The following is a 12,455-nucleotide window of genomic DNA, read 5'->3' as shown; positions in this document are numbered from 1 at the left end:
TTTTAATCCACTCATCTACTGATGGGCACTTAGGCTGTTTCCAAATCTTAGCTATGGTGAATTGTGCTGCTATGAACATAGGGGTGCATATATCCTTTCTGATTGGTGTTCCTAGTTTCTTGGGATATATTCCTAGAAGTGGGATCACCGGGGCAAATGGGAGTTCCATTTTTAGTTTTTTGAGGAAACTCCATACTGTTCTCCACAGTGGCTACACCAGTCTGCATTCCCACCAGCAGTGCACGAGGGTTCCTTTTTCTCCACATCCTCACCAGCACGTGTCATTTGTTGATTTGTTGATGATAGCCATTCTGACAGGTGTGAGATGGTATCTCATTGTTGTTTTGATTTGCATCTCTCGGATGATTAGTGACTTAGAGCATGTTTTCATATGTCTCTTGGCCTTCTGTATGTCCACTTTTGAAAGGAGTCTATTTAAGTCCTTTGCCCATTTTTTGATTGGATCGTTTATCTTCTTTTTGTTAAGATGTATGAGTTCCCTATAAATTTTGGAGATTAGGCCCTTATCAGATATAACATTAGCAAATATGTTCTCCCATGCAGTGTGCTTTCTTGTTGTTTTGTTGATGGTGTCTTTTGCTGTGCAGAAGCTTTCTAGTTTGATGTAGTCCCATTTGTTTATTTTCTCCTTGGTTTCCATTGTCCTAGGAGCTGTATCAGTAAAGATATTGCTAAGACATATGTTTGATATTTTGCTGCCTATGGATTCTTCTAAGATTTTTATGGTTTCCTGTCTTACGTTTAAGTTCTTTATCCATTTTGAGTTTATTTTTGTGTATGGTATAAGTTGGTGTTCTAGTTTAATTTTTTTCATGTATATGACCAATTTTCCCGACACCATTTATTGAAGAGACTGTCTTGATTCCAATGTATGCTCTTGCCTCCTTTATCAAATATTAATTGACTAGAGGCCCGTTGCAGGAAGATTCCTGCAAGAATAGGGCTTCCTCGGGCCTATTCCTTCAAGAATAGGGCTTCCTGCCGAAACCAGTTTGGCTCAGTGGATAGAGCGTCGGCCTGCGGACTGAAAGGTCCCAGGTTCGATTCCGGTCAAGGGCATGTACCTTGGTTGCGGGCACATCCCCAGTAGGAGATGTGTAGGAGGCAGCTGATCGATGTTTCTCTCTCATCGATGTTTCTAACTCTCTCTCTCCCTTCCTCTCTGTAAAATATCAATAAAATATATTTTAAAAAAAGAAAAAGAATAGGGCTTCCTGAGGCAGGAGCGAAGCAGAGAAGGGAGCAAAGCCACTGTGGGCTTCATTCCCTTCTCTGCTGCCTCGCTCCCTCCCTTCTCTGCCACTTTGCTCCCTCCTATCTCTGCTGCCTCACTCCCTTCCATGTCCGCTGCCTCAGCTCCGCTCCCGTCTCCATTCCCTTCTCCGCCATTTTACTCCCTTCTGCAGAGCTTGGCTTCCTTCTACACTGTCTTCAGTCTTCACTCCGGGTCGGGTCGCACACGGGACGCCCAGGTGGCGGCCGGGCGGGCCGGCGGATCGCTGCTGTCCCACCCGGCTGCCCCAGGTCGGGTAGCACATGGGAGGCCCAGATGGCGGCCAGGCGGGCCAGCGGATCAGTGCTGTCCTGCCCCGCCACCACGGGTCGCAGATAGCAGGCCCGGATGGCGGCGGGGCAGGCGGCGGATGGTGCTGTCCCGCCCTGCCTGCAGTATGCAAATTTAACGGCCATCTTTGTTGGGTTAATTTGCATACTCTTCTGATTGGCTGATGGGCATAGCAAAGGTACAGTCAATTAGCATCTTTGTCTTTTATTAGTGCAGATCATAATGGCTTGGGTCAATTTCTGGGTTCTCTGTTCTGTTCCATTGGTCTATATGTCTGTTCTTGTGCAAGTGCCAGGCAGTTTTGAGAATAATAGCTTTGTAATATAGGTTGATATTTGGTATTGTGACCCCTCCAACTTTGTTCTTCTTTCTCAAGATTGCTGCAAATATTCGGGGTCTTTTTTCATTCCATATGAATTTTTGGAGAGTTTGTTCTAGGTCTGTGAAATATGCCATTAGTATTTTAATGGGGATTGCATTGAACCTATAGATTGCTTTGGGTAGTATGGACATTTTAATGATGTTGATTCTACCAGTCCATGGACATGGTATATTCTTCCATTTGTTAATGTCTTCTATCTCTTTTTTCAAGGTCCTGTAGTTTTCTGAGTACAGGTCTTTTACCTCCTTATTTAAGTTTATTCCTAGGTATCTTAATGATTTTGTTACAATGGTAAATGGGTTTTGTTTTGTTTTTGTTGGTTTTGTTGGTTTCTTTTTTTTATCTTGAGTTTTAAGGGGCCCCACTTTTAATAACTTATCATTGTTTGATATATGTATCGGTACCTCAGCTATTTTTTGGTTTCACAAAATTTTTCTCTAGCGATATGAAAACTGCTTAATTTTTGTAACTGTATATTTGCTTTATATTGAGTAATTTCAGGATGCAAGTTCTCTCATAACAGTATTGGTATCCTGTCTGCATTTTGTAAAAAGTACTTGAAATGATTGAAAACAAATGCTTTCAAGTTTTTAATAAGGTTTTTCCTTTCTATAGTGGATTTACTTACAGAGGAAAACTTTATTTCCTACTTTACTATTCTTCTGACTATACGTTTTTTCACTTTTAAGAAAGGGAGTGGGCAGTATTGATTCAGGGTCAGGGAGGACATCATGTGGTGAAGGATGGCTTTCATTTTTCTGTGAAGTAGGTTACAAAATCACCAAGAATTGTGGACTTTGTAGTTAACGAGAATCTTTGCCTTTTCTATGTGAACAGTGAGATAAATCAGGCTAGTTCTTAGTGTAAGCAACCACCAGAAAGCTGTGAAGAGGCTGGTGATAGCAGATGGTATCCATACACAGTTTGATTTGTTTAGAAACCTACATAAAGAGCAGCATGTGTTTTGTTTTCCCTGTAATTACTTGGAGCCAGGGAGATCGGTTTTCAAATACAGCATAGTGATACAGCCAGGAGAAAAACTTACAAAAGAAAAAAACAGTTAACTGTATTTTTAACTCCCTCATTTCAGTTCCATAGTGAGTATGTTCTTTGTAAAAGGCTCGTACTAGGCATTGCAGGTGATACAGAGAAGATCGAGTGAAGTATTTCAAAATAAAATCCATTCAATAAACATGTCATTAGTGCCTCTTGTATGCCACCAGAGTTCTGGGAATATAGAAATTAAGACAGTTCCTATCCTCAAGGAACTTACACTATAGTGGGGGAACAAACAAATGGACAGATTCAGTTTCATACAACAGGGACTACTGTGTATGTATATCAGGATGCTATTGAAGCTCTGAAGAAAGGCTACCTAATCTAACCTGGGAGGATAGAGAGGAAAGGCTTCTGGGAGAAGGTAAAACCATAGTGACTAGCCCTAGCTTCTTAAAGGGTGAGTATGTGCTACCCAGATAAAAATGAAGAGTAGGGAGGGGTCAGGGCAGAAGGAAGAGCATGAGCAAAGGCTCAGAGGCAAGAAATATCATGATGGTTTGGGAGATATCCAAGTACTGTTGATATAGCCAAAGTTAACACCTGTGGCAGGAAATGAGATTATGGTGCCAGATTATGGTGGATTTGGGAGTTTATCCTATATGTTCATGTTTCTTTTTGTTTGGCCTATAGATTCTCTGCAACAGCATCTCTGAGAATATTTGCAGAAATGCAGGTCTAAACCCACTCTGATATGTGGAAAATAACTCCTAAGAGCTGTTGTTTTTGCATAGAATTGGGATTTCCCTGTAAGGCTAATGTAGAATGCTCTGTGTTTAACAATTATTTTTTAAAATGTTTGTCAGGTTTACACAAACAGTATTTATGAGTTTGTGTCTTACATTTGATGTTTTGGGTTGTTCCCAAAGGAATAACTGTAGTTATAAAGAGTTACTTATAAAATGGAGGGAGGCATGACTACTGTATCTTGGGATCAATAAAAAGAGGCAGGAAATTCCAAACAAACAGTAACCTGAAAGCTTAATTTGCAACTATATCTTTAAAGATATATTTTTCTAATACCAATTCAGGGTAAGAATTCTCTGAGAACTCTATAGTCTCTGGTTGTGGTGGTAGTGGTGTGTGTAAAATTTCAAAGAAAGCAAGGAATATAAAATGGAAAATATTGCAGACTAATAGAGGGAACTTATGATATATTTATAAATGTTCCATACATTTTCTTTTTACTGTACAGGAATTAGAAAATAAAAGAAGACTACAAAAACAAGCTGCCACTACGCAAAGTGCCACGGAGGTTCGCTTGAATAGAGCTCTAGAAGAAGCAGAAAAATATAAATCGGAGCTAAGTAAATTAAGACAGAATAGCAAGGTATGGAAACATGGAAAGGTTTTGGTAGTGATCAACTTTGATAGCTTCCTCTTTTATGCAATATTCAAAACTAAATAGTTTTTTAATTATAATTCTTGTTGTCATGGTAAACATTTCTCTTTTGAGAAATACACTCAATATCAATATGTACATTTTCAGTAAGTTAGAATTACATTGCTTGGGCAATTGCTATAATTGGGTGATAGCACAACTCTTTGGAGGATTCACTCACTATTTTCATCCAACAGATCTTTATTTTGTGCCCATATTATATGCCAGACACTTTTCTAATTTTGGGATAAATGACGAAGAAAAGTCTCTTTTTATCTCGTTTGTTGTATCCTTCTTTGAGCCTCAATTTTCTAGTATATAATACAAGGGGCTATTTTACAGGTCACTGGTTCACCTGGAGGGCTCATTAAACCCTAGATTGCTGGGCCCCACCCCAGAGTTTCTGTTTCAGTAGATCTGGGGTTAGGCCTGAGAGTGTGCAGTTTTAACAGATTCCCAGGTGATGATGCCCCTGGGTCTGAGATAACATTTTGATAACCACTGTTAGAGTTATTGTGAGGATCACCTTGGTATTCCCAGTATCTAACAAATGATTGCTAACAAATGAAGGCTCAAATATCAATATGTGTGAAAACATTTTGTATACTATAAATATTGGCTATAGCTTTTGGTTGTGTCAAGCTGAAAGTGTTGCTCCATTGGAATCTCTCTCTTAGGACAATATTTAACAATGGGTTGGGTGATGAAATTAGGAGCTACCCTAATTACATAAAATGATACATTTTAGATTAAATTAGCATAACATGGGGCACTGAATAAAACTGATCTTGGTAAGTCCTCCAACAAGTTGAATAGAGACAAATACGTTGCAGTGACTGTAGAGTTTTAAGATGTCTTCTGCGAGATGGTTTATGCTGTATGAACTTACTATATTCATATTTAAGAGCCGTCAATGATGGCATGATGATGGGGATTTATCAATAGAAGTCATTAAATGAACAAATTAGGAAGTCTACAAACTTACCAGTATTTAACATGTTATTACAGTACTAGAGGCCCGGTGCACAAAATTTATGCACTGGGGGGTGTCCCTCAGCCCAGCCTGCGCTCTCTCACAGTCCGGGGTCCCTTGCTCCTTAACACCCGCCTGCTTGCTCCTTACCACTCAGCTCGCTGTTCCTTAGTGCTGCCACGGAAGCGGGAGAAGCTCCCACCACTGCCGCTGCGCTTGCCAGCTGTGAGCCTGGCTTTTGGCTGAGCAGAAGTGGGAGTGCCCTGACCACGAGGGGGCAGCTCCTGCATTGAGTGTCTGCCCCCTGGTGGCCAGTGTGTGTCATAGTGACCAGTCATTCCCAGTCGTTCTGCTGTTAGGATCAATTTGCATATTACCCTTTTATTATATAGGAGAGAGGCCTAGTGCATGGGCGGGGGCCGGCTGGTTTTCCCTGAAGGGTGTCCCGGATCAGGGTGGGGGTCTCTTTGGGGTGCCTGGCCAGCCTGGGTGAGGGGCTGATGGCTGTTTGCAGGCTGGTCAAGCCCCCCAGTGGGGACCCTCACCCCATGGGGGTGTGGCAAGCCTGGGTGAGGGGCTGAGGGCCGTTTTCAGGCTGGCCACGCCCCCCCGGTGACCCAAGCTCCCAGCCTCTCCTTTTTTTCTTTTTTCTGGGATTTATTTATCTTCTATAATTGAAACTTTGTAGCCTTGAGCGTAGCCCAGGGCCAGCCAGGGCAGGTGGGAAGCTTGGCTTCCTCCATCGCCGGGGGCAACCCAAGCTGCCTGCTAGCTCCAGCTCCATGGCTGCCGCCATCTTGGTTGGGTTAATTTGCATATAGTCGCTCTGATTGGCTGGTGGGCGTGGTTTGGGGGCATAGCGAAGGTACAGTCAATTTGCATGCTTCTCTTTTATTAGATTAGACAAGAGGTCTATATAAATTCATGCAAGAGTAGGCCTTCACAGCCCTGGCTTCGTCCGGACGGTCATTCCATTTGCGTATTACGCTTTTTAAAAAATATATATTTTTATTGATTTTTTACAGAGAGGAAGGGAGAGGGACAGAGAGTTAGAAACATCGTTGAGAAAGAAACATCAATCAGCTGCCTCCTGCACACCCCCTACTGGGGATGTGCCTGCAACAAAGGTATATGCCCTTGACTGGAATCGAACCCAGGACCCCTCAGTCCGCAGGCCGACGCTCTATCCACTGAGCCAAACCAGTCAGGGCATGCATATTACGCTTTTATTATTATAGATTATTTTAATTTGGTGCATTCTAAAGGAAGTCTGAAAAAAAACGAAGTGAAATAACCAGTTACGTCAAAATTTGCTAATTCTGGTTATAGATTTGATCTTTATTTTAGCACACACATTAAATAAGTAGTAAGTAAAACTTGCTTCCATGACAACAGATGAGTCTACTAATTATAGCCAGCCATTGTGCAAGTTCAAGTAATGACCTGGTCTGTAAACAACTTAGTATAAAACCCTCAACTTTATATAAACAACTTAGATGTGTTAAAGACAAACTTCCGACCCCAGGACTGCATTGTGGGTGAAAGATTTAAACACGATGGGATGACATTTTGTTTGTATTACTGCCTATTTACTATCAAGTTTTCTTCCAGGCGTTTCATGGCTTTTGGTCTTAGATTTAAGTCTTTAACCCATTTTGAATTAATTTTTGTGGGTGGTGTAAGATAGGTGACTAGTTTCATTCTTTTTCCCCATTGTGTATTCTTGGCTTGTAAAGTATTAGTTGACCTTATGTGCATGGGCTTCTTTTTGGGCACTTGATTCTATTCTGTTGGTTTATGTTTCTGTTTTTATGCAATACCATACTGTTTTGATTTCTACAGCTTTATATGTAGTTTGAAATCAGGAAGTATGATGCCTCCGGTTTGTTGTTCTTTCTCAGGATTGCTTTGTCTCTGGTATCTTTTGTGGTTCTATATAAATTTTAGGATTATTTTTTCTCTATCTGTAACAAATGTCATTGGAATCTTGATAGAGAGTTGCATTGATTTGATAGGTGGCTTTGGTAATATGGACATTTTAATAATATTCTTTCCATTTACTTGTCTCTTCTTTGATAACTTTTACCAATGTCTTATAGTTTTCAGTGTACAGGTCTTTCACCTCCTTGGTTAAATTTATTCCTAAGTATTTTTTTTCTTTTTGATGCAGTTTGTAAAGGGGATTGTTATATTTCTGTTATAGATAATTTATTATTAATGTATAGAATCATTACTCATATTTTAATGTTAATTTTGTATCCTGCAATGTGAGTTTGTTGGTTAGATCTTAACAGTTTTTTCATGGAGTCTTTAGGGTTTTTTTCCATATAAAATCATGTAATTAACAAATAGACAATTTTACTTCTTCCTTTCCAATTCTGATGCCTTTTTCTTTTTCTTGCCTGATTACTGTAGCTAGGATTTCTGGTACTATGTTGAATGGGAGTGCTAAGAGTAGGCACTCTTGTCTTGTTCCTGATCTTAGAGGAAAAACTTTCAACCTTTCACCATTTACTATGATGTTAGCTGTGGACTTGCAATATATGGCCTGTTATTATGTTGAGGTATATTCCTTCTAAACCTAATCTGTTAAGAGTTTTTATGAACAGATGTTGAATTTTATCAAGTGTTTTTCAGTGTCCATTGAGATGAGCATGTGATTATTTTCCTTTATTCTGTTAGTGTGTTGTGTTACATTCATTTTCATGTGTTGAATCATCCTTGCAAATCCAGCAATAAATCTCATTTGGTGTATAATCTTTTTCATATGCTGTGGAAATCAGTTTGCTATTATTTTGTTGACAATTCTTTTTTTTTTTTTTAATATATTTTATTGATTTTTTTACAGAGAGGAAGGGAAAGGGACAGAGAGCTAGAAACATCGACGAGAGAGAAACATCGATCAGCTGCCCCCCCGCACACCTCCCACTGGGGATGTGCCCGCAATCAAGGCACACGCCCCTGACCGGAATCGACCTGGGACCCTTCAGTCTGCAGGCCGATGCTCTATCCACTGAGCCAAACCGGTCAGGGCATTGTTGACAATTCTTGCATCAATATTCATCAGGGATAGTGGTCTGTAGTTTTATTGCAGTATCTTTGTCTGGCTTTGGTATCAGGTTAATGCTGGCCTCATAGATTGAGTTTGTTGTTTTGTCCTCTTCAATGTTTGAAAGAATTTGAGGAGAGTTGGTGTTACTTCTTCTTTTAATGTTTGGTAGAATTCACCAATAAAGGCATCTGATACTGAGCTTTCTGATCACTGTTGCAGTCTCCTTACCAGTCATAGGTCTGTTTACATGTCCTATTCATTATTAAGTTGTAGTAAGTTGTGAGTTTCTAGGAATTTATCCATTTCATCTAGGTTATCTGGTTTGTTGTTGTTCATAGTATTATGATCCTTTGTATTTCTGGGATACCAGTTGTAATGTCCCTCTCTAATTTCTGATATTATTTGAGCCTTCTCTTTTCCAAAGAACCAACTCTTGATATCATTGATTTTTCTACACTATTTTTCTATTATATATTCATCAACTCTGCTTTAATCTTTATTATTTCCTGTCTTCAACTAACTTGGGGATTAATTCTTTTTCTAGTTTCATAAATTGTAAAGTTGATTTAAGATCTTTTTTAATGTAAGTATTTACAGCTATAAATTTCTCTTACAACTTTTTTCACATAAGTTTTGGTATGTTGTGTTTTCATTATAGTTTGCCTAAGATATTTTCTAAATTCCCTTGATTTCTTTGACCTATTGGTTGCTTAATAGACATATTCAGAACATTCCACCCAACATTTTTCTCAAATATGCATGGAACATTCTCCAATCATTAGGCCACTAACAAATCTTAGTAAATTATGCAAAGTATCTTTCCTTTTCATATAATGAAATAGCAATCAATTACAGAATGAAAGCTGCAATAGCCACAAATATGTGGGAATTAATATGTCTTGGTGATTTAGTTAGTTACTGTTCCATTAATCTTCTGATTGTACTATCCATTATTGAAGTCTCCTATTATTACAGAGCTATTTCTCCTACCAGTTCTATTGATGTTTGCTTTATATACTTAAAAGCTCTGATATTAGTGCATATATATTTATAATTGTTGTAGTGCCTTAGTGAACTAACCCTTTTATCATTATATAATGTTCTTTGTCTTATAACTGTTTTGACTTAGTCTGTTTTGCCTGATATTATTAGAGCCACACCTATTCTCTTTTGGTTACTATTTCCATGAAATATCTTTTTGCATTCTTTCATTTTCAATCTATGTATGTCTTTAGATTGAAAGTGAATCTCTTGTAGACAGCATATAGTTGGTCCTATTTTTTTAAACCCATTCTTCTAGTATAGGAATGGAATTCATTTATATTTCACATTATTACTAACAGGGAAGAACTTCCTGTTGCCAATTTTTTAAAAAAGTTTTCTCATCTTTTAAATGTCTTGATTTCCTAAGAGTCTTGGCCCAACTTCTCAGTGCCTTAGATGTATTTTATTCCTCTGCCCATAAGCTCTTGCCCCTAGGCACCTGTGGTTCTGAAGACCCCCTACAGTCCTCATGTCCAGCAGTGCCCACCCCTGCTTTCAGCAGCTCCAACCTAATAGTCAGACTATGCCACCATTCCATCAGGTGAGACAAAACAGTCCCTAAGGCACCCTCATATAAGTCAGAACATAAAACCAAGTTCTGTTCTTATTCTTTCCATCCCAAGGGAGGTGGTGGGGAAGGTGAGGTGAAAGGGTGAACATAAATGCAATGTCATTTCCTAGTGTTTTGAATGTGGTTCTTGCTTGGTTGCTGCTGCTAACTTGGCTTCTAGAGTTCTCACAATGCCACAATAATGTGTGTACTGTATATTCAGTGTTTCCATGGGAGTTCCTTGGGAGAACAAGGGCTCTGGAGCTTCCTACTCTGCCATCTGGCTGACATCACTCTCTATTTAAAAAAAATAATTTAAAGTCATATTTACTATTTTACCATATTACTATTGCTGTTATTCGTTTTTTCTTTATGTGTATGTAGGTTCAGATTTCCTTCTGGTATCATTTTCCTTTTGCATGAACGACTTTACATTATTCGACAACCTGCTATACGTGAAAAAAGTTACTTTCATTCAGTGTTGTTTGTTATAATGTTGATGACATGCCATAGAAACTTGTTTGTATCAAAACTGATTTCATTATACATAGTTTCTCTTATATTAAGCAAAATAATCTACAATGCTAAGTGAGGACTTACTATATAACATCTTCCAGTACTTAATAAGTTCTAACCTGTCTCACTTGTCATGGACAGTGGCTGCACATGGTTATTTAGGTGTCTGCCAAGGATTTGAGGGGAATATTTAAGTAGATTTTGAGGACTCCATTGTTTCCAAGATTTCCCATGGATAAGACTGTTATTTCTGATTTGAGGTCTATCCCCAGCGAACTCATGAACTGGAAAGTACTCTAAATCAATATGCTTCCATTTTTTTCAAGGGTCATACCACCACCACTTTGCTATTGATTACTTACCTACATCTTCAAATGTTTTAAAAATTGTGTCCAGAGTTTATATCTGCTACTATCTGGAGAGCTGGTCCAATACAAGCTATTTTACTATTACTGGAATATAACAAAGTTGTTATTTCAAAACGTTTTTTTAAAATGTAAATGTGAGACTTGAACATCATTAAAAGTTATCAAAGTTATAGTAATCTAGTAATGCAAAGAAAACTTTACCAAAAATTTTATATTTCAGTTCATTATAGTTTTTATAATCTTTTTCTATTAAAAGAGTGAAAAAGGTATATATGGAACTTATTTTTTTTCTTTTGTAGGATATAGCAAGTGAAGAACACAAAAAAATTGAAGCATTAAAATCAGAAAACAAGAAGCTAGAAAAACAAAAAGGAGAATTAATGATAGGGTTCAAGAAACAATTAAAATTAATTGATGTTTTAAAAAGGCAGAAGGTGAGTATACCCTAAAAGAAAACCCATCGATATTATTTGGAACTCTCTACTAAAATATTTACTAGTATTTGTACTTCAGATATGTTTGTTTAACATGCTTAGGCACAAAAGTTTATATAAGATTTATTTATAATGTGTCCTCCAAGGAAGTGGATATTTTCATGCAAGTAAATTAGTAATATGGAAAATGGGACTGGTAAATACACTATGGGTACGTCCTAAATAAAGAACATACCATATACAAGAGCAACTTGGATTGCCTCTTGGAGGAGTGAAAATTGATTCCAAATCACTATTGTTCCATTCTCTACATGAGTCACCTGGTAGTGAGTAGACATGAATTCGTGGTTCTGCCTCTTTTCCTTTTTGCAAAGGTTAGGTTAGGTATTAAACCATTATTGAATTGTCTTTCAATAGTTAATTGGTGCAATACCACCATTGGACAAATAGGCTCTTAGAGGCTGACTCTTGAATGTAATTACTGTTTCATATATCATGTTTATTGGAATTAGAGTACAGATTCCTACAACAGAGCTTATAATTTGATAGCATTGTATACACACACTTCTATAAACTTCCTGTTGTGTGGTTTATTCTTAATACTAAAGTAAATGTCTTCATAGTAATTTTTTTTTAAAAAAAAAACACAGATGCATATTGAAGCTGCCAAGATGCTGTCTTTCACTGAAGAGGAATTTATGAAGGCACTTGACTGGGGAAATTCTTAAGTGGGTTTTTTAGTGTCTATAACTAAGTGTGTGATGGTTATACATTTTATTTAGCTTAAGTTATAATGGTTTGAATTATTTTTACTCTTAAGAAATGAGTTTATCTGAGAGAAATTCTGTTTTAAGTTCTTATTGACAAATAAAGCACTTTGGAATTCCTCACCGTTTACTTTTCTTCTCCCTTATAGTAGACAGAAAAGGATGCTTTACTTAATATAAAAATTAATGTTTAAAAACATACTATATAGATTAGCTTGCTAAGGCCGCCATAAGAACCACAGACTTGATGGCTTAAACAACAGAAATTGTCTCACAGTTCTGGAAGTCTGAGGGCTCACTGCTCCCCATGATGTCACATGCTCAGAAAATGGTGCTTTAAACCCAAA

The 12,455-nt window shown here is 38.0% G+C and overlaps 1 protein-coding gene across 1 annotated transcript in view; it reads left to right on the top strand.

Moving 5' to 3' along the window:
• TEX9 (testis expressed 9) overlaps positions 1-12,087 on the top strand; it is a 45,626-nt gene extending 33,539 nt beyond the window's left edge. The window contains exons 10-12 of the mRNA XM_014453414.2: positions 4,219-4,353; positions 11,207-11,341; positions 11,992-12,087. Of these exons, the coding sequence (XP_014308900.1) occupies positions 4,219-4,353; positions 11,207-11,341; positions 11,992-12,069 (348 nt within the window). The 3' untranslated portion in view covers positions 12,070-12,087. The remainder of the gene's footprint in view (positions 1-4,218; positions 4,354-11,206; positions 11,342-11,991) is intronic.
• Positions 12,088-12,455: the final 368 nt, after the last annotated feature.

This window comes from Myotis lucifugus, unplaced genomic scaffold, assembly GCF_000147115.1.
Source record: "Myotis lucifugus unplaced genomic scaffold, Myoluc2.0 scaffold_23, whole genome shotgun sequence".
NCBI lineage: Eukaryota > Metazoa > Chordata > Mammalia > Chiroptera > Vespertilionidae > Myotis > Myotis lucifugus.
The sequence above is the reverse complement of the archived record's forward strand: the minus strand, read 5'-3'. Positions and strand labels throughout refer to the sequence as shown.